Raw genomic sequence first — 23766 nt, 5'->3', positions numbered from 1 at the left:
ACCAGAGAGCTTCGGGAAAGGGTGCTGGCTCTGGGTCCGCTGAGGGAAGGAAACCCGAGAAAGCCTGCATTTGAAAACGAGAGAGTGCATCAGCAGCCTGATTCATCACCCCTGGGACATGTTTTGCTCTGAATACCACGTTCATTTGCATACACAGTAAGACAATTTCTTTAAGCAGCCTTAAAATCATTTTACAACGTGCTGCCTGACTATTGATGCATTCTACAACGGTCATATTGTCAGACCAAAATATGACAGAGTGATTTTTGAATCCATCGGGCCAGGTTCTGAGGGCCACCAAAATGGGAAACAGTTCAAGGAAAGCAATATTACTCGTCAGCCCCTCTTCATGCCACCATGTTGGCCACCTTTGTGCTGACCATTTTGTGCCGAAGATGGCGCCGAAACCCATGCTTCCCGCTGAATCCGTCCATAGACCAAGTTCTTCAGAGGACAAGGCCGGTTTGTTCCAGACGACTCGACCATTGAAATCCGCCAAAAATGCTAACCAAATACGCATGTCTTGGCGGACCTCGGCCGATAATCTCGTGCGATGATGACCCTCTTTTAGGCCGACCATCGCCTGGGCAATCGAACGGGAGAAGGGGCGGGCCATCGGGATCACCCTTAGGGCAAAATTCAACTTCCCCACCAATTGCTGCAATTGATGCAGCGTAACTTTAGATGCACTAATACACATTTGCAGGGCTGCCCTGAATTTCGACACTTTGGCAGCTGGTAAACGAAAACAACCCTCACTAGAGTCCAACTCGATCCCGAGAAACTCGAGGCAAGTCGTGGGACCCACAGTTTTACCTGGTGCCAATGGCACACCAAATTGATTCATTAAAACACAAAATTCAGTCAAGGCCCGGGCACATTCATCATCCCCAGCGGCCCCAAGGAACAGAAAGTCATCGAGGTAATGCATCACATTTCGAAAACCCGTTTTCTTCGTGTAAACCCATTGTAGAAAACTACTGAATTTCTCGAAATATGCACAAGATATAGAGCACCCCATCGGCATACACCTATCCATGTAATACGAACCTTGAAACATGAATCCCAAAAGACGTTGGTCTTCCGGGTATACCGGGAGCAAACGGAACGCTGACTCGATATCTGATTTCGCCATCAGCGTCCCGGGCCCCAGGCGATTCAAAATGGCTACGGCCTCATCGAATGATGCGTACCGCACCGAACATATCTCTGGATCAATTGCGTCGTTTACAGAAAGGCCATGAGGAGCTGATAAATTGTGAATCAATCGAAACTCACCTGGGTCCTTCTTGGGGACCACCCCTAACGGAGAACAAACAAAATTCTGTACCGGGGGAACACTAAACGGGCCGGCAACCCGACCTCGGGTAACCTCTTTCCGGATCTTATCCTGTACCACAGTCGTATGCTGCAAGACGGAAAGTTGGTTTTTGCACGTCCTGACACCCTGAAAGTCCCCCACCGGGATGCGGAAACCATATGAAAAACCGTTTCGTAGCACCCCAGCAGAGGTACGATCTGGGTATTCGCTGAGCCAGGGAATCATCGCCAGGGTATCAATCGGGGTTGGTAAAGGCGCCCCTCGGACTATATTAGACCTGTTTGGCGCCCCCTCTACCCCCATTTTCACCCGATTTGGCTCTGCACGAGGACTCAGGATGGGGTGCCCCACAACCACTACATTCGTGTTTGAATTTGCAAGATCCTGGGGGCCTAGTACATTTATTTTTGTTAAAATTGAAACAGAAACCCCTCTTCCCTGTATTGCCGGTGGGTCTCGGGTAATCGTCTGTACCCGTACCCGACCGAAAGGGCGTCCCCCCATTTTGGCGGGAGGACTCACCAACAGTACTCCCCACCAACGGCACTTTCAACATCCCCGACTCTTTCATTTTATTCCATGTCAAAGAATCGTAACAGTCCCAGGTTAAACTTTTGTTATGCTCCATCGCTTTCCTGAAAAGGTTGTCATAACAGAACCATTGGTTACCTTGGTGCGATGTCGAGTACCCCATAATTCGTGACTGATATACTGGAAATTCAGGAAGCAATTCAGGCCTACGTTCCCCCAAAATTGACGTAAAAATTCCCCAAGCATTACCCCAGTTGCCAATATTCTCATTCACTTTAAAGGCGGCCATTTTTGCGCGCCAAACACTTGGATGCATCAGATCCTTTTGGCCCTTGACAGTTTCAACCTCATAATGATCCACGAGCAAGGAGAAAATGTTTACGTATTCCCCCGCCCAAATCTTTTCCTTTATTGCCAAAGGAACATGTTGCCCCAACTTTTCTCTACGAGAGGGTGTTGACTCATCTCTTGCGATCGGCAATGGCCGCTTACCTGCACCGGACGCTGCCTCCGCCACTCGTGGCTTGTCTATCACCGCATCCGACGCGGGCACCTTGGCTGTATCACGTTTCTCGCGCAACTGTTTAATGAGTGCTTGCGCTTCGGCAGCCGTGGCGCCCTCGCTACTGTCCCCCAACCACGCCGCCAACTGTGCCGCCAACTCGGGAGGCATATCTTCAGCGGATGTCGGGGTGACTACTACGGGAATCGGATTCCCCTCCTTCGGTACCGGGGCCGGTACCGGGGCTGGCGCCTCGAGCGGGGAACAGGGAACCGGGACGTCTCCCCCGACCGGCCCCCTTCTCGGCCTCTTCGGCTTCCCTCCGGCCGGTGGACGCCCCGATCCCTCCTCGCCGTCTCGCTCCGCCAACCGTTTCTTAATTTCGGACATGTCCTTCATGAGGGCCCGAACCAACTGGTCAGTCGACATTCTCTTCGCGCCTTTCTTGGGCATCTTTACAGACGAAGTATCTAGAAGACGAAAAGAGAGATTAAAACGCTCAAAATTGGCTCTTCGTTCTGTCCCGAGCTCACGTGCAGCGAGGAGGTGCAGCTTCAGAGCACAAGAACAAGAGGATGTCTTCTGGTCTTGCGTCCCTTTTATCCGTCTTCAGGGCGGGCGTATACCCGCCCCTGCCCGCCCCGAGGGCGTGGCTGGCTGCGTCGGTGTCTAGGCCAGCCCACTCTAGGGCGGGAACGAGCGCGCCCCAGCTACGCCGCTTCGGGCATACCAGCTGAGGCGCGCCTCCCGCCCAAAAATGGCTTCCCGGGGGGATCGAGGCACTCGGCCATACGTTCGGGGGGACCGAGTTGGTCGCCCCTTTCCATTCTTCAGTGAAGACCGTAGAAGTCAGGAACAGTAAAGTTAGTTTGGCGTTTCTGACATCCAGCTGTGACAAAAACAGAGCTTGGACTGTGATGCAAAGTTTTTGTTCGGGATATAAGCAGTGTTTTTCTAGTTGAGTAAATTCTGGCCCGTGTGGGACATGAATGAACACAAGCATATTCTGGAAATTAATCTTATTTCTAGTGTATATACAACCCGCTACTTAGCACCTCTTTACATGATTATTACATTGTAATAACATATAGTTTCCTCTTGAGGGGAGATTGCCCTTTTCTGGTAGACAGTGTCCCGGTCTTGAAAGCAAGGCATCACACAGAAACCTTTGCTTCCTCTGTATGTATTTCTTCTGAACCTGCCTGATTACCGAAACTAATAAAAAGGGAAGCACTCCTTTAATCTGCGGAACTGGGCAGCCTGGCAAGCATCTCTGCAGTTTTCTTCACGCTGCCCCACCAATTTGCCTCAGAACCTTCTCTCTAAGAGCCACCTTTGTAAATGAGACAGACAGATTTTTGTATGAGCCCAATCAATCTTTGGCCTCTTTGTTGTGATTAGCAACCAGGGTGCCAATTATCGTTGTCAGCAGAGCACCGAACAATCAGGAAGCGCTCTGAATAGTGGTCCTCTCTGTGACCCCCCAACACTTGGATGCCAGATTTGATATGCCACCTTAAGTGATGAAACCTACATCTTGCTTCTATTAAATCACAGAAAATCCTTTTTTTTTAAACAATTCCGGATATCCTCAAAGAGCTTTAGCAATGGCTTGCGGTCTTTTACTTTATGTATCATATTTCTTTTTAATAGATTAGATGTGGGGCTGTCTTAATAATAATATAAAAACAAACCAGGACCCTCCCTGCCTATTTTCTAATTGGAGCATATCATAGATTGCTCTGTGTCTATCTTGCTCTAGAATTTCAGCTCTGATTTTAATCCAGGACTATAGAGACGATCTGCTTTGAAGACAAATAGCGAGAATAACAGACCATGAAAATAGAAGCTATAGCATCAAGTTGTTCTAAGTCATTAATCAGTCAAAGACTGGAACTTGCAACTTTGTTTATCTTCGGAGCCCAACGCTATTTTTAATGGATGGCTGGAACTCTGTGTTTTAACAGCATATTGTCACGTGAAAATACTTTTATCTGCAGAGAAACACTTTTTAATAACTTTGTTATTTAATTTTTTTGCCTGTTTTATTTTGTATATCTAATCATGTACAAGTAAAACCAGGAATGACACTATAGATCTGATTTATAACTAAAAGTGCCTCTTCAATCAGCGGTGAGTTTAAGCACTCATAAGTCCTCATCCATGCACTGTGTCACTCATCCTTGCACTCATGCAACCATTAATCCACCTACTAGTTCATTCTTATATCCGCCCACTTACCCATCCACAGTAAAACACAGACACAACCTTAGCAAGCATAGGAAACCTGAATTGAAAGAATAAATAAAATCTACCATAACCCAAATGTGGCTGGTATACAGGGCTTGACTGGGAATGCGAACTGCCCTGGCAGTTATGTCCGACTGGCCTCCTGAAGTGGGGGAAGTGGGGTGTTTGACGGGAACGCAGCTGCACTATTTTACAAGGGAACGATTTTGCAGCACTGTTGCAAAAACCGGCCCTAGCAACAGAAACAGCCCCACCGGTACAAAATCTGCACCCATCCTTCCAACCCACCGGGGAAATGCCAGGTGCCCATTACAGCCAGCCTGGCCCTGCTGGCATATGCTTGCAATAAGAAATGTCATGAAACATAGGGGTTGGTGGCTGTCTTGCAATAGTATTGCACCTAGTGTATTGTCGTTTTAAAGTCTCAAAATGGCCTCCAGGTTTAGAAGCAACATGTTGCCCATCTTGGACCGGTCAAATAATAATACACTACTCTGTAACAAATCCAAGATGGCTGTTCAATAAACCAAGCACTGGGTGGCTGGTTGAAACTTTACACTTAGAATACAGTGACCCTACCAATCACTTGTTGACTGTGTCTTTGACCATTTACAAAGCTTTGCTGCCTTTCACTAGGTTCTTACTATAGAAATATCCCCTACTTACATACATACACTCAAAAGTCTTGTGCAAAGTGTCTGCTGCTCGGGTCCAGGATGCTGACCTAATGCTTCTAAATACGGAAGTATCTTGGAATGGTAAAACAGTACTAAACTAAATACAATACAATTCCCATTGCCCTAAACATATGCTTTTCACAGTGAATAAGTCAGGTTTACTCCCCTTGTTGTAAAGTTTTTATAAAAACACACATCAGATCTATGCATCTAACATAGTTTTTCCCTGTGAACTAATCAGGCACACAGCCTTTTTCATTGGCATAAAGAATTCAGGGCTACAGTATTCAGCATAGGCTTTCCCATAAGCATCAGGCATAGTCCTACAATTACAAATATGTACAAAATAACAGTTAGCAAAACTGTATACAAGTCCTCCTAAAAGGGGCTAAAATGCAGGAGAGTAACTATCTAGAGTGCAGCAGGCACAGTGACACCAGGCCTACTGCACCCAAATTATAGCTGCTTATTACTGTTAAATAAAAGGGCTGGGAGTCCATTTTCCTTGTCTGCCTTAAAGCACACACTTCATTGCCACACCAATTGTAAAATATATAATCAACTTGCAGATCTTCTAGCCCTACGGTTTGCTGGGAGGGAGTAGCCAACACCAAAATGATCTTTCAGGCTTTCAACAGTGTAATAACCATCCACCGTTAAGGCATATTGGCTTTAAAACATAATGTTCACAATCAATAGGACAGGCTTACTGCCTTTATCATAACTTTATAACTTTTCACATTATTATTGGCTTGTCACCATACCCAACTCAGACCTACTGTATTGAGTGTGAGCTTTCATTCAATCCCACCATCCGGTAAACAGTCATAATATTACAAATATGTCCAAAGTCGCAGTTGGAGAAACAATATAACCCCCCACCCCAATAGGATCCAACAAGGATTATCACATTATAAATATTCGACCTCCAAGGTTTGTTAGCGCGAGTAGCCAACTTCGAAACCCCTGCCTAATACGATAAACGGTCGGCTTCCATGTACCAAATACCTCTGCTGGCTCCACCCTTAGATGCCTATTCTCTTTAGCATATCTTTTCACTGTAGATATGTTAGGCCTACTGCCTTTGTTGTATCTATTTATAGTAAACAGATTAGGCCTAAATATTTAATCTTTGGCTAGGCACCATAATCAACTCAGTCTTGCTGTATTAAAGCATAAACATGCTCACAAGGCAAAACATGCATCACAATTGCTCTTTTTCAGCATAAGCTCACAACTCCCACCCAATCAAATACTGTCCTAAAGGGAAGAACAGAAGCCCTTCTCTCAATACTGCTTCTTGGAGCTCTATTTCTGTAGATCCCATATGGTCTCCCAAGCCAGACCGAATCCTACTTGCACTTTTAGGGGCACATGCATCAACCTATTTAGGAAATGCAAACGGTGCGAATCGGTAAATTCGTCCGTTTGCACTTCCTAAATACGTTTTTGGGATGCATGAAACATTTTTTCAAAATTCGTTTTTTTTTTTTGCATTTCCTAAAAATGCGAATGCATTTAAGGAATCGCATTTGTGCGATTCCTTAAATGCAATGCATCATTTTTTTTAAAAAAAGCGAATTTTGAAATAGGAAGTGCAAATTAACACGAGGTTGACCCTTGTGTTCATTTGCGAAATTGTTTCAAAAAGCACAAAAATGCATTTTAAAAAGTGTCATGTTACAGACACACATGTCCTTAGGACATGTGTGTGTGAAACATGCACTTTAAAATACATTTCAGGGGTGCAGGGGGGGGGGTCCTTTGGACCCCCCTCTGCACCCTTGCAATGCATCAACAAATTGCGATTTCCTAAAAAAAGAAATGCAAAACGGCATTGATTCCTATGGGCCTCTAGGCCCATAGGAATCAATGTAATGCCATTCCTTAATTACGATTCGCAATTAAGGAATCGCAAATTCCGAAATTTAAGAAATCCTAAAAAAATGTAGGATTTCTTGATGCATAGGATTTTGCAATTCCTAAATAGCGATTCCTTAATTTTCGCTATTTAGGAAATGCAAATTCCTACAATGATGCATGTGCCCCTTAGTCAAGAAGATATATTCTCAGATCATTTCACATTTAAAGCTATAGCAGCTGGGTAAACTTATAAAGTGGTAAAATGTATGTAAACCCCGTAATTGCAGTGGGCTATCATCTGCCATGGGATGTGGGATTTGGGGGGTTGAGAGTTCTTCGCTCATCTATAGGTTTGAAATAAATGGGTGAGCAGTGATTTTTTTATTTTTATAAAATAAGTTAGCCTATTGGTTTTAAGGCAGGTTTTTAGGTGTATTGACAAAATATTCCATTGCTTGGGAGCTCACTCTGTCAGGGGCGTTATGCGCTATATCAATAATACAGTGCCATACAATTTAACATTTGCAGCTCTGAACCTGCCATTACTCCAGTATTGGAACTTTCATAGATTCCCATTGCTTGTATCATTCCCCGTCGTCGGAATGGGAGCCTCGGTAATAATATATATATATATATACCTAGGTAAATACACCCTAATAGGTGTAAAAAAGGTAAAAAATTAGGCCTAGGCCTCATTATCTTTTGCAGCCTATTGCTGTCATTATGTAAAAGGACCCAAAGTCCCCTTAGCAACCAATCAGATCAGCCTCACCCTGTAGAACCTTCCTGAGAAAGCTCAGAGCCTCAGATTTTCTACCGCTTCGTTGGTGACAGGGAGTCTCCTTAGAGCTCTGCTCTAACTTCAACTTGAGGTACTGTTTAAACAGTTTTTCTTTGAGGATTTCTTTCAGCTTTGTCATGGCTGATAAGGAAAAGAAGAGTCTTTTCAGGTCTTGTGCCACTTGTGGCAAAAAACGACTTTATACAGAGGATCAACATCAAGACTGTATTTACTGTCTATACCCAGACCATAAGGTTGATAAGTGTAGTATATGCAGGAGAATGTCTGTTAAAACCCTCCGTGATCGTGAAGGACGGCTGCTTCTGTGGCTCAGGAAGTTGGAAAGGAGGGATGAAGTAATTTCTGGTGATGAGGAAGATGCCAGATCAACATCTTCGAAAACTTCATTGAAGAGGGGCGGATCGTCTGTGGACACTTCAACTGAACCCCCCTTAAAGGCTGTGCGTGTGACCTCTGATAGGTCTGGCAAGCCAGGGCCTATCGAATCTCCTCACGTGAGTGTAAAGGAGAGGGAAAGGCAGGCACTGCAGGTGCAAAAGGCTAAACTGGATGAGAGCTCGGCTGGGCCTTCCCACCAGGTTAAAGTAGCCAAGTCCGTCAAAAAACCGACTGTAGAGGCCTCTACAGGGGTCAAAAAGGACTCTAAAACATCTGAGGTGATTTTGTCTCCTCAGTCGTCGACGAGCCACCCAGCGACGACGAGGACGACGACGAGAGCGTCGACGAGGACCTCGATGTCGATTCCGTCGACGAAGACCGGATCGACGACGGCGTCGTCGACGATGACCACGTCGATGAAGACCATCCCGTCAACGATGACTATTCCGTCGACGGTGGCAATCTCGATGACGACGATCCCGTCGACGAGGACGACGAGCCCGTCGACGACGACAGCTCCGTCGACGAGCCCGTCGACGATGAACCCGTCGACGGTGCCGTCGACGATGCCGTCGACGGTGGACCCGGCGACGATGATGGTTCCGTCGACGATGCCGTCGACGGTGAAGGGACTCTCGTCGACGTTCCCGTCGACGACGATTCAGAACAAGGAAACGGTGGATTTGTTTTCAACGCCGTTGACGACAGGAGCGCCAGAAAACAGCAGAAGGAGGAGGATAACCCCAGATATGACTTCTCCAAGGAAAGTACCATCATTACCTCCACCCCTTTTGTTGGATGAAGATGACTACTCAGAAGAGGAAAATGAGATGTATGGAGATGCTTACAGTCCATCTCAATTGAATCTGAAATACCATGATTCGGATTTGGATGAGGAATATTATTATCAGAAGGAACAGCGGCCAGAAAGACAGGTTGCATACCAAGATACCCAACCACAGCAGGGCATGGTGACGATGCCTATGAGTCTTTTAACAGACTTAAGGGCGATGCTGGAGGAGTATAGGAGCAAGAAAGGGTCGCAACCTGTGGAAGGTCAAGCACAGGTTCAACCGCAGGTGGTGGCAGCACAGTCAGTACGGCCTGCACAGGAAGAACATGAGAGGGCATATCCTCCGCAAGTCCAAGTGGATACCTCGGATGAGGATGAAACGGGGCAAAACCAAGATCAAGACCAGGAGAGTGAATGGAACCAGTATATAGCTCCGGATCCGGCTTCACCAGTGCCAGACCCGGTCGACTCGCCTCCGGCTGATGTAGGAGGTTTCTTCAGCCTGATGGAAAGAGCCACAGCGCGTTTTAAGTTAGCGATGCCTACAACATCTACGGATTGTTTTTTATACGATTTCAAGGAGGCATACCGTAAGGCCGTGCGCTCGATTCCCATTGTGGAGCACATATGGGAGGAAGGGAAGAAAGTGATGCAGACCCCAGCGACGGTCATTCCAACTCTTCCGCGCTTGGAGAAAAAGTACAAAGCTCCGGATGACAGTCCCGCCTGTTTGATTGGACAACCTAGACCTGACTCGGTCATATCGCAGGCGGCACAGAAGAAATCGCGGAATCCTTCGGCCACCCTCACGACTCCGCCGGATAAGGAGGGTAGAAGGTTGGACAACGCTGGGAAGCGTTTTTCGTCAATGGCTAGCTTGCTGGTCAGAGCGGCGAATGCCTTGGCGATCCTAGCAAGGTACGACCGCCAGATGTGGAGTGATGTGGCACACTATGTGAATCTGCTAGCGGATGACCAGAAGGCGGAAGCACAGAAACTTCTGGAAGAGGGACAACGTTCCTCTTCAGAGATGATTGATTGCGCGATGGACATCGCCACCATCTCTTTCCGTGCCCTAGGCAGTGCAGCGGTTCTTCGGCGACAAGGATGGCTGAGAGCTACATACTTCCGGCCAGAGGTCCAGAATAGGATTTTGGATTTGCCCTTCGACGGGGACATGTTGTTTGGGAAACATGTCGACGAGACCCTACAGGGTATAAAGAAGGACACGGAAACAGCAAGGGCTCTGGGGAACCTGCAATATAGAAAGACACCCTTCCGTGGAGCACGAGGAAGAGGTTTCTCTTCACCTAGAGGAGGTTATCAGCAACAGCGACATTCACAGCAGTCGCAGTCTTACAGGCCACAGTACGGCAATCAATACTATCAGCGGCAGTCGCAATCCCAGTCTTTCTCTCGCCAGAACGCTCGTGGACGACAGGGGCGTCAGGGCAAGGACGCTGGCAAGCGTCAATAGCGGCCTCCCGACTCTGCCAACTGTTCCTCCGCTTCTGGGATCTCCAGTGGGCGGCAGGATATCACAACATCTGAGCAGCTGGGAAGAGATTACATCGGATCAGTGGGTATTAAATATCATCCGGAATGGGCATACTCTAGAATTCCAGGACTTTCCACCTACAAGAGCTCCCCACGCCACTACTTCCAACCATCTGAACCTTCTTCAAGAGGAAGCTCAACAAATGCTTCAAAAAGGGGCGATCCAGCGTGTTCCCCTATCACAAAGGGGAGAAGGTTTCTATTCCAGATTTTTTCTGATCCGAAAAACAAAACAAAAGTGGCGTCCTATCCTGGACTTGAGGGAGCTCAACACCTATCTCACGAAACTATCGTTTCGGATAATTTCACTCCAGGACATATTGCGCCTCTTGAACCCAGGCGACTACATGGCAACATTAGACCTGGAAGATGCCTATTTTCATATCCCGATCCATCCAGCTCACAGACGTTTCCTTCGCTTTACAGTAGGCAAGAGTCACTTCCAGTTCATGGTGCTCCCATTTGGATTAAAGTCCGCTCCTCGGATATTCACAAAGGTGCTGGCACCGGTAGCAGCATTTCTGAGGAGACAGTCGCTGGAAGTATTCCCGTACTTAGACGACTGGCTGCTGAAGGCCCCAAGCTTGCAAGAGGCATCAAAGGCAGTGGACACGTGCTTGAACCTCTTTATTCACCTGGGTTTACAACTCAACAAGGAAAAGTCAGTTCTTCAACCTGCAAGTACGGTGAAGTTCTTGGGAGCGATACTCAATACTCAGGAGTGCAAAGCCTTCCCATCGGAAGAGAGACAGATGAAACTCATATCGTCAGCCACCCGTTGCCAAAAGAGAAGTTGGATGACGGTCAGGATGTACAAATCTCTTCTAGGGTCGATTTCATCCTGTATTCAATTGATTCCGCATTGCAGGCTACGAATGCGCCCCCTGCAGGAGGAGCTGGACCTTCAGTGGAGACAAGTGGAAGGTTCGTTCGACGACAGGGTGACGATAACCCAGCGGATGAAACGGTCGGTTTCATGGTGGATGAAAAGATCTCACCTCACTGTGGGACTCAGTTTCAAGGCTGCAAGGGCTCCTCAGGTCATTACCACGGACGCTTCTCTTCAAGGTTGGGGAGCGGTCATGCAAGACCTCCAGGTCAGTGGTCACTGGACTCCGGAAGAACGTCGTCTACATATCAACGTTCTGGAGCTAAGAGCTATTCGACTGGCAATGTTGGCTTTCCTCCCAAGGATTACAGATTCAGCAATCCTGGTGCGGACGGACAACACCACCGCAATGCATTACGTCAACAAGCAGGGAGGCACAAGATCGCCACTGCTTTCACAGGAAGCCCAAATACTGTGGGAATGGGCGATAGCGCAGAACATCACACTCGTAGCAGAACACCTTCCAGGAGTATGCAACACGAAGGCAGATACGCTAAGCCGCCTGAGAGCAGTCTCGCACGAGTGGGAATTGGAGGACGCAGTGATCAAGGACATCTTCTCCCGTTGGGGGACCCCAGCGATCGACCTGTTTGCAACACCGGGGAACAAGAAATGCCGGTGTTACGCAAGCAGGGAACACCATCGAGGGTCACTGGGGAATGCCCTTTCGATGTCCTGGTCAGGCGCGTTTGTTTACGCCTTTCCGCCATTTCCCCTAATTCCTCGAGTCCTCAAGAAACTCAAGATGGACAGGTGCAGGATGATACTAATAGCGCCTGCCTGGGCTCGCCAATTTTGGTACACGGAGCTGCTTCTTCTATCAGAGACACCGCCCATTCATCTGCAACCCAAACTGACACTGCTCTCTATGTACAACGGCCAAGTTCTTCACCCGAACCCGAGCTCGCTTCAGTTGGTGGCTTGGCTCCTGAATACAGAGAGTTTAAGGATTTAAACATCCCAGAAGAATGCAGGACCATCTTGGCACAGGCACGAGCCCCTAGCACTAATAAGACATATAGAGCGAAATGGAAGAGGTTCCATTTGTGGTGTCAGAGGGAGAAAGTACATCCTTTCTCGTCAGCTCCGCATCAACTTTTACCTTATATTCTTTCATTGGCACAAGCAGGTCTGGCTCATGCTTCTATCAAGGTCCACTTGGCAGCTATTTCCAGGTATAGGAGAACAAGATCGGGTCCCTCTCTATTATCAGCGAGAGTAATCAAACAATTCTTGAAAGGACTGTTTAGAGTTTTCCCGCCAGTTAGGCCCCCACCTCCGGTGTGGCACTTGAATGTGGTCCTGGCCCAGCTAATGAGACCGCCATTTGAGCCAGTACATAAAGCGGACCTGAAGTTCCTATCATGGAAAGTGGCGCTTCTTTTGGCACTCACCTCTGCAAGGAGAGTAGGAGAGCTTCAGGCTTTAACCATCAAAGAACCCTTCTTACAGTTCAAGAATGATACAGTTATCCTACGGATGAACCCCAAGTTCATTCCGAAGGTACCGACGGACTTTCATCTTAACGAGCCAGTGATTTTGAAATCTTTTTTTCCTCGGCCTTCAACCCAGGCGGAGAGGACACTTCATTCTCTGGACGTTCAGAGATGTTTGAAATTCTATCTACAACGCACAGCTGGATTTCGAAAGACACCCCAACTGTTTGTGGCTTTCGGAGCCCCAAGGAAAGGATTTCCTTTGTCAAAACAAGGGATATCTAGATGGATAACTAGTGCGATCCGGTTCTGCCACCAGGCGGCAGGCAAACCTTTACAAGGACAGGTGAAGGCACATTCCACAAGGTCAGTCTCAGCATCAGCGGCGCTGTTTGCTGGAGTATCCATAAAGGACATTTGCAGAGCAGCCACCTGGAGCAGTACGCACTCCTTCACGAGACATTACTGCCTGGAGGCGGCTGCAAAGGAGGATTCGGCTGTAGGACAGGCAGTCCTGAGAAATCTCTTCCAATAAGAGGTGAGCTTTCCTCTCTTCCCTCCTCCTGTTTTTTCAAACATTTCGTTTATTATGCTTTGTTACTGCTTTATGGTTGTTATAATCTGTGATGTCATTAGTTTATAATGATTCTGTAACTGTGCACGAAATGTTTGAGGTATGCTAACTGCTATCTACTCTGATACAAGCAATGGGAATCTATGAAAGTTCCAATACTGGAGTAAGAAACAAGTTACTTACCTGTAACTTTAGTTCTCCAGTATTGGTAACTTTCATAGATTCCCATGCGCCCACCCACCTCCCCTGGGAAAGCTCACTTTAGGGCTAGGTGATTATGTGGCAAAGCAACGGCTACGAAAATCTGAGGCTCTGAGCTTTCTCAGGAAGGTTCTACAGGGTGAGGCTGATCTGATTGGTTGCTAAGGGGACTTTGGGTCCTTTTACATAATGACAGCAATAGGCTGCAAAAGATAATGAGGCCTAGGCCTAATTTTTTACCTTTTTTACACCTATTAGGGTGTATTTACCTAGGTATATATATATATATATTATTACCGAGGCTCCCATTCCGACGACGGGGAATGATACAAGCAATGGGAATCTATGAAAGTTACCAATACTGGAGAACTAAAGTTACAGGTAAGTAACTTGTTTCTTCTTGACCAATGGGATTATTGTCTCATGTTTTACTGTAACTGGTTCTATACGAAGCCAAAAAAACGATCTAAAGAGGAAAAAAAACACTTTCAGAGCAGGCCAATAGCCCTACAGAGATCTTACGTTAGTGTACAGTCAGTTTTTCTGTGGTTTAAACATTCTTTTAAAGAACAACTGAATATTTGAAACCCAAATAATATTTTAATAATTGTATATTCTAGAAAATTAGACTTTGTGATTTAGTATACTCTGATATGAAAAACGTGTGGGGGAAAACGGTGGTGGGGGACAAATGCAGTTGTGTTATTCCTGAATACCAAAATATACAATATAGTCCAATTTAGTAAAGTAATTAAAAGGAAGGAGAGACAAAAGAAACCAGTGAATGATATGCAGACATACATTTACAAAAACAAGACCCACAGATTTTGTCTGGTTGTCTTAATGCATTTGTTGTTAATTATTAAGGTATAAGTGTCAATACATAGTATTTTTAACTTACTTAACAATTCCAGCCATAGTTGATGTTTTTGGGGCCACTTACAACGACCAGGGGTTATTGGCATCTCTGTGCTTGTCTGCCATGATTCCCCACATCCTCCGTCACAGAAATCTCTTTAATGGCACTGTAGTGCTTCTGTAATAGTATTAAAGTCATGAAAGAAGTACTTTCAGTTGAGTGAATGGCAGCCAGCTTAAAGCATCACTTGGTCTACATGTGGTCACATTTCTTTCTGATAAACATTCCAGCATTTGCAGTTCATTGTCGCAATTTCTGTAGACTGTTACGTCAGGAATAGGGCTCCTGGTTTATGGTATTTATTTTTTAACATTTCCATCTGTATTTATCTATATTTATTCTCCGGCCATTTTATTGGTATTTATCCATTTTTATTTTATGCTTTGAGACTAAATGGACTCGTTAAATAGTATATTTGTACATGTATATAAGTTATAAAGATGCACTCATACTTTGAAGCCTTTCACGTTTTAGCAAATTAAGTAGGCAAATATAACAAAATACTACACAGACATATTTGTATATAGTGTTATTATTTATCTATGTGAACATATGCCCGTATTTAAGGGAATCTGATCTTGTTTTTAAACCCCCATGGTACTTATCTGGTTAACAGTTGATCTGGGATTCATGAAGGACAACAAGGAGAATTACTTATAAGAAGTACAATTTTGTGTATTTTTCCGCTATTAAAAACAAATTCAGACCGGAACTAGACTGTTTTCGGTCTTTATTTATTTTTAAAAATCTGTAAAAAAACAGAAAACTGGAAGCCTTAATCATGAAGTAGTTCTTTCTGCAATACTGAAAGAATAATGCTACAAGTAAACTCAAAGCGCACGCAGACGCAAACCCTTTCTGACATGATTTGACCTCATGAAATGCTGACAGTTGTCTCACTGTGTTCTTTAGTGTTTTTTTATGAGGGTAAATGAATAGGTTCTCCGAATCATTTGTTATCCGTTCACTGTCAATGTTATGTTGTATTCATTCAAGTTCCACAATAAACCTTGTTCTTTAGGTTTTCCATTCTTGTCTATTTGTTCCTGTAAATAGTTGAAGCAGTACCTGTTTTATTTTGCAGCCTTTCTAATAAGAGAACGCCATTGAAAGAGGAAGACCTTGAGGCATGTACGACACTTGTCCTTCACCAATTTCAGATGTTGCTGCAGAGCACACTGAATGGACCAAAGGAAACGCTTGTTGACTGCAGTAGCAGGGCAGATGAGAAAACAAACAGGTACTATGGTTTTGAGAAAAGTAATTTGGATAACCGAGACTTTACACTCTTGACAAAATCTAACCTGTTCTTTATTTGTTTTGGGATGGATTGAACATGGTTTTTTGTGGTTTCTTAGCAACTCTTATAATATGGACTCTCAGACAGGCGCGCAACGCCCATTGGGCTCAAAGGGCTTCAGCCCCCCCATCCTCCCCGTTGTGTGTGTTAGCCCGGGCTTAGACAGCTTCCCGGGCACACACACAGCCACACCCGAGTACTTCACAGGTCTTTAAAAGACCATTTACTTGTTAATGAGGCTTTCTTGTTCTTTCACCCCTTCTTAGAGCTCCTGCATCTCCACTCTGCCTATTGCTGGAAGAATTCCACATTAATCAACTTGTGCTCTGTTGACACGTTTTCTCTAGGACTCACAGCCACGCCATGCGTATGGCATTTATACCAGCCTTGCTCATGATCATTATGTCAGATTGTCATCCAGTCAACACTTGTATTTCACCTTTATCCAACAACAGTTGTTTTGGAAACATTCACTGAGTTTATTTTGTTGTTCGGAAGCTTTCCCTAGCTGGGAATAGATTTCTATACCATCAGCATGTATCTGTAAATATACCTGATGTTTGTGACCATGTGCTCTGGGGGCACATATATATGGTGAATCCCAGTAACATGAGCGATAAGCCCTGTAGAGCTCCCCTTGTAATGTCGAGGTGTTATTTTACTTAGGAGGGTATGAGACCGTTCGCTGCCTGCTTTTGGGGAGGAGATATGGTTGAGAATTTCTAGGGATGCCTTTTCATGTATCTGTGCGAACAAGTATGACATCATAGCCCAGTGTCTGGTGGCCTTGAGTCAAATTATGTGAGGAGCTCATCCCTAATGTCTGTCATAACATTTTATGTACCTGTAGGGCCGACAGGTATATGAACAAATGCTGTAGGAACCCGTCAAACATTGAAGTTTGCATCTTACTTTGCTCTCTAGGAATATGTTGGGAAGAGGAGGAGTAATACTTTACACAGGGCTGAGCAGTAAATAATACAATGCACTTTAATAAGAACATTGATGTTGACTAGGGGTTCGAATAGTTTTATCTGTAAAAGTATGTATTGATGGTGCCCCAAAGCTTTCTAAATATAGGAAAACAATTGGATGCAGCAACTGTTTGGTGCGCAATTAAACATCATATTTTGCAACTGTCTAGACTAATTTGCTTCCATTAAACAGTCGCCCCAGTTTTTATTTGTAACTAATACTATGACCTCCATAAATAACCTAGCCTCAGACTGTCACCCTGGAAATGTTTCTTATATAAATTCTGGCATCATGGCAGTATGTGGTGATGCCTAGGACTCTGGATTTCTAACATTGACCAGTTATGAAGGCATTGAGTACACAAATGGCAGAATTTGTCCCAGCCCTTTTCAGTAACATTTTTCAAGCCATCGAGACTCTGGAATGTGCCAGGCAATAGGATGAACGATTTTAGTGGTCATTCACGTTCATTTTTTTTTCTTTTGTTTTTCACAATTTCAGGCGCATGATATGACAGTTCAAATAAGATACAAGAAAAAAACAGAAGCTCGATAAATCAGAGATACAAAAACAAATGCCTTAGAGAGTTAATACATCCGAGTATTGAAACTTCCCACATCCTATCATATATACACTGGCTAATAAGTGATCGCAAATCAGAATTAGAAATCATTGATTGATATATATACACATATAATCATATGACAGTTCCCCGATAATATACAATAACTGATAAGTACTCGAAAAATCACAGTTGAAGATCATACATCCATTTATAAATAAGTAATCATACAATCAATTATTCATATAAACTAGAAAAAGATCCCATATCATCAGCCCTAATTTTCATTTCCTTGCCCCCTTTAATGAATATAAACTAGATTCCAAACTGGCTAACCTATACATTTTCGTCCTCCAAACTTCAAACCTTGGTGGCTCAGGGCATAGCCAATCAGCTGCAATGCATAGACGGGCCACAGTCATTGCAACAAATAGAAACAATCTATGTTTATACATAATACACCCTTTTGAGACTGACCGCCCCATCCCTAAAAGCATTAAAGCAGGAGTGATACGGAGTGGGTCCCCTAAAATAATAGATAAGAAACGTTCCATATCTCGCAAAAACAAATTCAATTTAACACAACTGAAAAAATGTGTTCCATATCAGCATTTTCCGCCTCACAGCGGAAGCATTTACGATTACCCCACTATTTCATCCATGCCGGTGTATAATATAATCTAAATAAGGTTTTGAAAAATGTAACTTTTAAGTTTGCCGACATAAAAACTTCTTTTGATCTAATGAGAGCCTCTTCCAATGATATATTGGATTCGTTTTCTCCCAATATCACTGACCATTGTAAAGTATGCTTTTTCAAATCATCCTTTTTACCCAAACTTAAAATCTTGTACAACACTCCGATTTTGCTATGAGAGATTTTAGAGCCTCGATCAAAGGATTAGAAGTTAATTTTAATTTCCTTTTTAACAAAAAATCGTGCCTTTGTAGAAACTTAAACTGTGACTGTGATAGATTATAAACCTTTGCTAGATCCTCAAAATGTTTAATACTTCCCCTCTGATCATACAAATCCCCTAGTAGCCCAATTCCTTTTTCTTGCCAAACCCTCACCGTCATATCGCTAAATATAGATGGAAGCAATTGTGTCGCACTTATCGGAGTGTAGTAAGAAAGAACTCCTAAATTAATCAGTTTACGCACTTTCTTCCATACTTTAATTGCTGCATCTACAGTCTTGAACCTAGTTCTTTTAAAATAGCTCCAATCAATTTCCCCGGAATAAACTGCGATTAGCTTCAGTTCCTAAAACTAAGTAATAAATGGAGCTGCTAGGCGTTCTTGTTATTGCATTACCCTCATCCGTTCCACATAATAAAGCAGCCATTTTTTTGAAGAAAACAAACATAATAATATAAAACAAAATCAGGTACTGCTAAACCGCCCCTGGCTCTTGATAATGTAATAAGTCTCATGGCTCTCTGGCTTCCCAGGAGTCCAAAGAAATTTAGAGCATAAAGCCTGCAGCTTCTGGAGCTGAATTACCGAAATTTGTAGTGGGAATGATCTAAAAAGATATAATACCCGTGGCAATATATTCATTTTCAAAATGTTCGTTCGGCCAATCAGGATGAAATGCAGCCTCCCCCACCTCTCCAGAGAATCTGCGATGTTACTATATAGTGATCCCCAATTTGCCTCCACTACAGCAGACATTGATGCCCGGATCTTAACTCCCAATTATGTAGTTTCCACAGCAACCCTTGGATCATCTACTACCACAGTGTCAGAACATACAAGCTGCGTTTTCATGGCATTTAACTTGTAACCGGAGATACGGCCAAATTTCCCAGCTAGTCGTTCAATCTCAATCAATGCGGAAGCCGGGTCCTCTGATGTTATTGCTATATCATCCGCGTATGCGAATACTGTATGGGGAATACTACGTACCACAAAGGGTTTAATAAACCGACTTCTGGAGAGCGTTACAATCAAAGGATTAATATATAACGCGAAGAGTAGGGGAGAGCAGGGGCACCCCTGCCTTGTGCCTCTAGTAATCCGCACTATTTCTGAGGTTGATCCCATTGATACTATTCTGGCTATCAGTGACTCATATAAAGCTTGCAATGCAATCAAGAACTTTTGACGGAATCCCATACTCTCCATTAGTGACCATAAGTACTGCCATTCCACGCGGTCGAACGCTTTTCTGCGTCTAGCAGAATCAGCCCAAGTTTCCGTCTCTCTACCTCCGCAATGTCGAACAAAGTGATAACTTTATTAATGTGTGTCACCGTGCCCCGACTGGTATAAAACCGTGTTGATCTTGGGATACTAAAGAGGATATGACTTTAGAAAGACGATTGGCTAAGATCTTGGAATGTATTTTTCCGCCGCAATTTAAAAGTGAGATGGGCCGGTATGAGCCCGGGAGTTCTACCTCTTTACCCTTTTTACTGAAAACTACAATTGTAGCTTCATTCCATGTCTTTGGTGCTACCCCAGTTTGAGCCGCCCTAAATGTGGCCGACATCATCTCTTTTAAATCATCAAAAAAGACTTTATAAATCTCTCCAGGTAATTGGTCAGGGCCCGCTGCTTTCCCCATCGCCAATGTTTTTACTGCGAAGGTTAACCCCTCCAACGTTATCGGAGCGTCCAACATATCAGCCGCTACAGAATCTAATTTGGAAAGCACCCCAAATGAAGTGAGGTTTAATTCCACAGTCGTGCTTTGCTCCGTGGTGTATAGATTAGATTAAAATTGATGAAAAATGGCCAAAATCTCCTTTGGATCCGACCTTAAGACCCCAGTATTGTCTTTTACAGCTAGAATATTTCGACTTTCTTCATTCATACGCAATTTAAGGGCTGAAGATCTTCCTACTGATTTCCCATATTCATGACAAATTTTCCTCTGTACCAAATACTTTCTCGCATTCTCACTATCCCATGCTCCCAAAATGTTTGCCCTTTTTCTAACCACCTCATCCTTTAGGCTGTCTATATTGCCCTGCGTAGCTATTCCCCGAGTCAAATTGATTTTAGCTAAGTGTGTGATACCCATGAAAAAATAATCCAACCTCACTTTCTTTTTATGGGGGTGGGAGTAAAAGATGAATCCGGGGTCTGCGGGAAATAAAGTACTCCAAAGATCCGCCAGTCCATAATCCTTTAATATATTAAAGAGCGCTTTACACACCTGTGGTTTCCGGCCTTTATACTTTTTTAACCCCCCCCGCAATGTCCGGGCCGGTTAGATTAATATTCAAGTCCCCACAGATAATTAAGGGGGTGGGCCAGGTTGCCAGCTCCATATGAAGTTCTTCCAAAATCGCAGGCTCATCTAAGTTGGACCCATATATGTTACATAACGTAAAAGTCCCAAGCCGCCCAACGTATTCAACTATAGCCCATCGACCAATTTTATCTGCTAGTTTTCGCCGTACAGTAAACGAGCTCTTTTTAGCTAAAATAGCCACCCCTCATGTCATTCCTGCTTGTTGTGAGGAGGCTAAAACAGAGAAACCCAACTGTGCTAACAAGTGATGCTTATTCCATGGAAGATGAGTTTCTTGAATACAAACAATATCCGGGAAAACATAACATAGCTCAGCAGCTACCCTCCTCCGTTTATTAACCCTTTCCATGCGGCCGCGATTCCCCTGGTGTGCTGTAAACAGCACGAACAGGGGCGGGCCGTGACAAACCCCAGCCGTCATCAGCACACGAGCACCGTAGTGCATGACGGCTGGGGTTCGTCATCAGCATGGAAGGGGTTAAAGTTATTTCAGCCAGACACATTTAAGGAGCATATTCGAATATCTCTAGCAGCCATGTATCCCCGGTAAGGTTCCCCAATGATGTTTGACATGGAAAAGCAATAACATTGCCACAAAAAAATCTTCTTTCCCACTACATTCAAAACTTTTTATTAACTCTCTTTTTATTTTATTGTTTTTTTCTTTATCTGAAAGTGTGGATTTCTTCTCCCCTTTTACCCCACCACCATAACCCCCCCTAGCTCCCTAACACCTAAAAAAAAAAAAAAACCCCGAACCCCTATCCCCTCCCTCCCTTCCCACCCTTCCCAATAACGAGGCTTTAGGACTTATGGTCCTGCAGATGCCAGCTGGCAGATTCCTCATACCCACCCACAAGCCCTCTGCTGTACTGAAAAAAAAGAACAAGGGGGAAATCTCCTCCCTTACTTCAGGAGAGACTACATTTGCAAGAGAACATTAATTATAAGCCCTTCTCTCCTATCTTGATTTCACCCCCAAGGGATGAAAAGCATCAAAAGACAAAAAAAAGGAAAGAGAAAGGGCAAGCAATACCGATTTCATCAAATCAACAAAAATGATTACCAGTTTGAGGACATATCACTACAGGTATTACAGATATTACAGTCCATAGTGAAGTCCATTTAATCGTTTTACCCCGTTAGCCAAAAGTTCCATAGTTCTACATATTATTCCAAAACTCCTTGGCCGACCCTGCCGTAGTGAAAAATTGTGTGCGTTCATTATATATGATCTTCAACTTTGCAGGGTTCAAAAGATAAGCTTGTGCTCCTTTGGTGTGAAGCGGGGTAATTAATTGACGGAGCTGCCAGCGATTTTCCATGGTGAATTTGCAGAAATCCGGGGTAACAAAAAATTCAAAACCTGGGCCTGGTCTCTGCTTATCTGGTCTGGCAAGTCTGTAAACATCTTCCCGGGCTAAGAAACTGTTAAAAGAGATTAGCAATACCCTGGGTCTACCCAGGTTTCTCTCACCTAAATTGCCAGTAGACTGACCAGCGTTCTTAAATAAATCCACTATAAACTTGCGCGGATCCTGACCCTCTTTTCCTTCTGGCACTTGGAGAACCTTCAGATTATTGTAACGTGCCCTGTTTTCGAAGTCCGCTAATTTTCACTGGGTGTCCTCCTTTATTCCCTGTAATGCATCTGAACAATCTAATTAACAGAGCACTAACACAATCAGATTCCTTTCAACTTCAACCTACCTGCCCTTGCGGACCAGTTCTGGATAAATTAAGCTCATTACCAATCGTATTAGAACAAATACTCACTCTTAATAAGCTCTTTATAAATCCAGACCTAAAGCTCGATCAACCAGCCTCTCTCAAGAGCGAGCTCCAACCATCAACAGATAATAATCTCAGGTCAGGCAATGTTACTATTAGTAGTGATTCAAATGAAATAGTTACGTCCGAGGCAATTACCCCAGAACCAATAAAGCAAGGACTAACAAAGTGACAAAGGAAACGAGAACGGAAGGCTAGGAATAAGAAATGCGATGCCGACTCTCAGCCAGGCTTTGGGTTATTTCCCATCTTTCTAAATTCAAAAGCAAGATTAATAAAAGAAGACTGCATTTCGGTAATCCAGTTAGATGCAACCGAAAAAGACACCAACTCTGTTAATGAAAAGCATATTAGTAAAAGGGAACCTAAGAGCTCCCAACCATCTGGAAGCATGACAATCCCTTCAAATGCAGCAATAAATAAGCAAGACACGCTGCAGAGAACATATCATTCGCCCACCACTGGCCCCGGTAATAAGCCCAGCAAAACCGCAAACTGGAATAGAAATAGCGATCTTCTCTCTAAAGTGAACATGCAGTCAAAATCAACCGGGAATAGGATGCATTCTCAAGATATAATTCTCCCTCCTGAAAATGATAATACTGATGGGCATATAAAACCTACAGCAATAAAAACCGAATTAGTACCTCAAATCTCCCAAATAACAAATCAAATAACTGAAAAAGCTGGGGTTCCTGACAGTACCATCAATCAATTATATCTGGAGCACCAAAATGAAGTAGGGGAACAATTAAACTCTGCTTCTTCTGCACAAATGGAACTAGAAACAGGAAACCAAGATATGGTCGATAACCCTCGGCGCGATAATTCAAGATCGCTATTTAGAATACATAGCAGCTTGACTCAGGGCAAGTTAAGCTTCTGTATAACAAATAAGGAAATAACGCAATCAAACCAAACGGATGGCAAAGAGCAAAGGACAAACTCTCCTAAGCCAGGTATCGAGTGTCATCAAATTATCTGGACACTGGAGTACAAGACACAGGGCTGTCATGATATACTGAACAGGTGCAATATCCTGAAATTAATGGCTGAAATTAAGTAGTTAAGAGATATTAAATCCATTGATCTTGAACAAGTTCAATTTCTAACGGGGTCAAAGGACTCAACAAGCGAACAGACATTGACCACCTGGTCATCCCTGAGGATTGTACAAATA

At 44.1% G+C, this 23766-nt stretch overlaps 1 protein-coding gene across 3 annotated transcripts in view; it reads left to right on the top strand.

Moving 5' to 3' along the window:
- The window catches only part of KIZ (kizuna centrosomal protein), an 880037-nt gene that overhangs the window by 363658 nt on the left and 492613 nt on the right, over nucleotides 1-23766 (top strand). For all 3 annotated transcript variants that reach the window (XM_086927508.1, XM_086927510.1, XM_086927509.1), the window contains exon 8: nucleotides 15778-15933. In XM_086927508.1, the coding sequence (XP_086783634.1) occupies nucleotides 15778-15933 (156 nt within the window). The remainder of the gene's footprint in view (nucleotides 1-15777; nucleotides 15934-23766) is intronic.

The sequence above is a fragment of the Lissotriton vulgaris genome, chromosome 6, assembly GCF_964263255.1.
Source record: "Lissotriton vulgaris chromosome 6, aLisVul1.2, whole genome shotgun sequence".
Classification (NCBI taxonomy): Eukaryota; Metazoa; Chordata; class Amphibia; order Caudata; family Salamandridae; genus Lissotriton; species Lissotriton vulgaris.
This window is presented reverse-complemented; position numbering and strand designations above follow the sequence as displayed.